The following is a 1,832-nucleotide window of genomic DNA, read 5'->3' as shown; positions in this document are numbered from 1 at the left end:
TCCTTCTTTCTCCCCTCTCCCCATTCTCCCCCTTCTCTCTCCCCCTCACTCCCTCTTTCTCCCCCTCTCCCCATTATCTCCCTTCTCTCTCCCCATCTCCCTCTCTCCCCTCTCCCCCTTCTCTCTCCCCCTGTCCCCATTCTCTCCTCTGCCTTCTCTCCCCTCCCTTCCCATTCTCTCTCCCCCTCTCCCTTCTCCCAATCTCCCTCTCTTCCCCTCTCTCCCTTCATCTCTTCCCCTCTCCCCCTTCTCTCTTCCCCTCTCTCACGTCTTTCTTCCCCTCTCTCCCTTCTCTCTCCCTCTCTCCCCCTCTATCCCTTCTCTCTCCACCTCTCCCCCTCCTCTCTCCCTCTCTAGCTCCATCACTTCTACAACCGGTACTTCCTGTAGGGCCGCATTGAGCTTCAATGAACTTTTCCAGCTATCAAAACCAACCACCACTACTCCCTGGACCAGCCACGGACCCCCCAGGTACGATGGCCCGAAGTCCGCCTCCGCTTCATCCACCACCCATTGAGCCAGTGGAAGCAGTGGAGAGACCCCAGTGCTCAACACCCTCTCCCCAGGTTTAGGTGACCCTAGCCATGCTAGTGATGGGAATGGAGGGGCATCTATGATGGATGCCAGCATCATGACTTCCACAAGCTGTCTGTTCAAGCCAAGCCTACCACCACCACCACTTCCACCATGGGGGGCCCTGTCGTCCGGCCTCTGCCCATGCTCGGTGAGGGTTCGCAGGCACAGCTCCGGCCACCGATGACCTCCCCCTGGATGTCTCTCTCCAGCCCGCTCTACAGAGAGTCTATGATGACTTCTCACAACTGTGCCAACACAGCCTCCTCCTCTTCCTCCTCTTCCTCCTCCTTCGATCCAGTCTTCCCTCCACCCTGCCCTGCACTAACTGTTGCTACATCCAGGACCCTACAGCCCCCACTACCTCACGACTGCCCCAAAGAGGACAGGTTAGTCCAGAGAGACTCTACTACCTCCATCCCCTATATACACCCACAAAGAGAGATCTAAATTGACAAATAAAGGTATCCTGCATTTTATGTGGTTTTTCTCTGCTCATCAGTTATTTTCTCTGTTAATCAGTTATTTTCTCTGCTAATTCGTACCAGCTGCAATATTATGGTTACATCCCAAATGGCAGTACACCCTTTATAGTACAGTTCTTTTGACCAGAGCCCTATACACCCTGCTCAAAGTGTGAGTGCCATTTGGGACACGCTTATGTCTGTGTTCATTCAACCAACTTTAATTAGAATTACAGTTCAATTCCTTGGCCAACAGGTGGCAGCAGAGTCACACCATTCCATAACAACAGCTATACTTGTAGGAGTGTTTACGTTTTGTGATGTAACCCCATAATTACGTTAGGTGTTTTTCCCAAATGGCACCCTACTCCCTATATAGTGCACTACTTCTAACCAGGAACCATGGGGCTCTTGTCAAAGGTAGTGCACTATATAGGGAAGTTTCTGACGTATGTAATATTACTGCTACAGTATATTGGTGGGGTTACTATGTGGTTGTCTGGATGTGTAGCCAGTGGATGGGGCTTACTATGTGGTTGTCTGGATGTGTAGCTAGTGGGTGGGGCTTACTTTGTAGTGTCGGATGTGTGCAGTGGTGGGGTTACTAGTGGTTGTCTGGATGTTAGCTAGTGTGGGGCTTACTATGTGGTTGTCTGGATGTGTAGCCAGTGGGTGTGGGCTTACTATGTGGTTGTCTGGATGTGTAGCTAGTGGGTGGGGCTTACTTTGTGGTTGTCTGGATGTGTAGCCAGTGGGTGGGGCTTACTATGTGGTTGTCTGGATGTGTAGCCAGTG

The 1,832-nt window shown here is 51.7% G+C and overlaps 1 protein-coding gene across 1 annotated transcript in view; it reads left to right on the top strand.

The window, feature by feature from the left end:
• Positions 1-687: 687 nt before the first annotated feature.
• The window catches only part of si:ch73-211e3.1 (protein pygopus), a 12,580-nt gene continuing 11,435 nt past the window's right edge, over positions 688-1,832 (top strand). Inside the window, exon 1 of the mRNA XM_038975626.1 lies at positions 688-962. Coding sequence (XP_038831554.1) covers positions 688-962 — 275 coding nt within the window. The remainder of the gene's footprint in view (positions 963-1,832) is intronic.

The sequence above is a fragment of the Salvelinus namaycush genome, chromosome 36, assembly GCF_016432855.1.
Source record: "Salvelinus namaycush isolate Seneca chromosome 36, SaNama_1.0, whole genome shotgun sequence".
Classification (NCBI taxonomy): Eukaryota; Metazoa; Chordata; class Actinopteri; order Salmoniformes; family Salmonidae; genus Salvelinus; species Salvelinus namaycush.
Note: the sequence above shows the minus strand (reverse complement) of the source record. Positions and strands in the feature narration are given on the sequence as shown.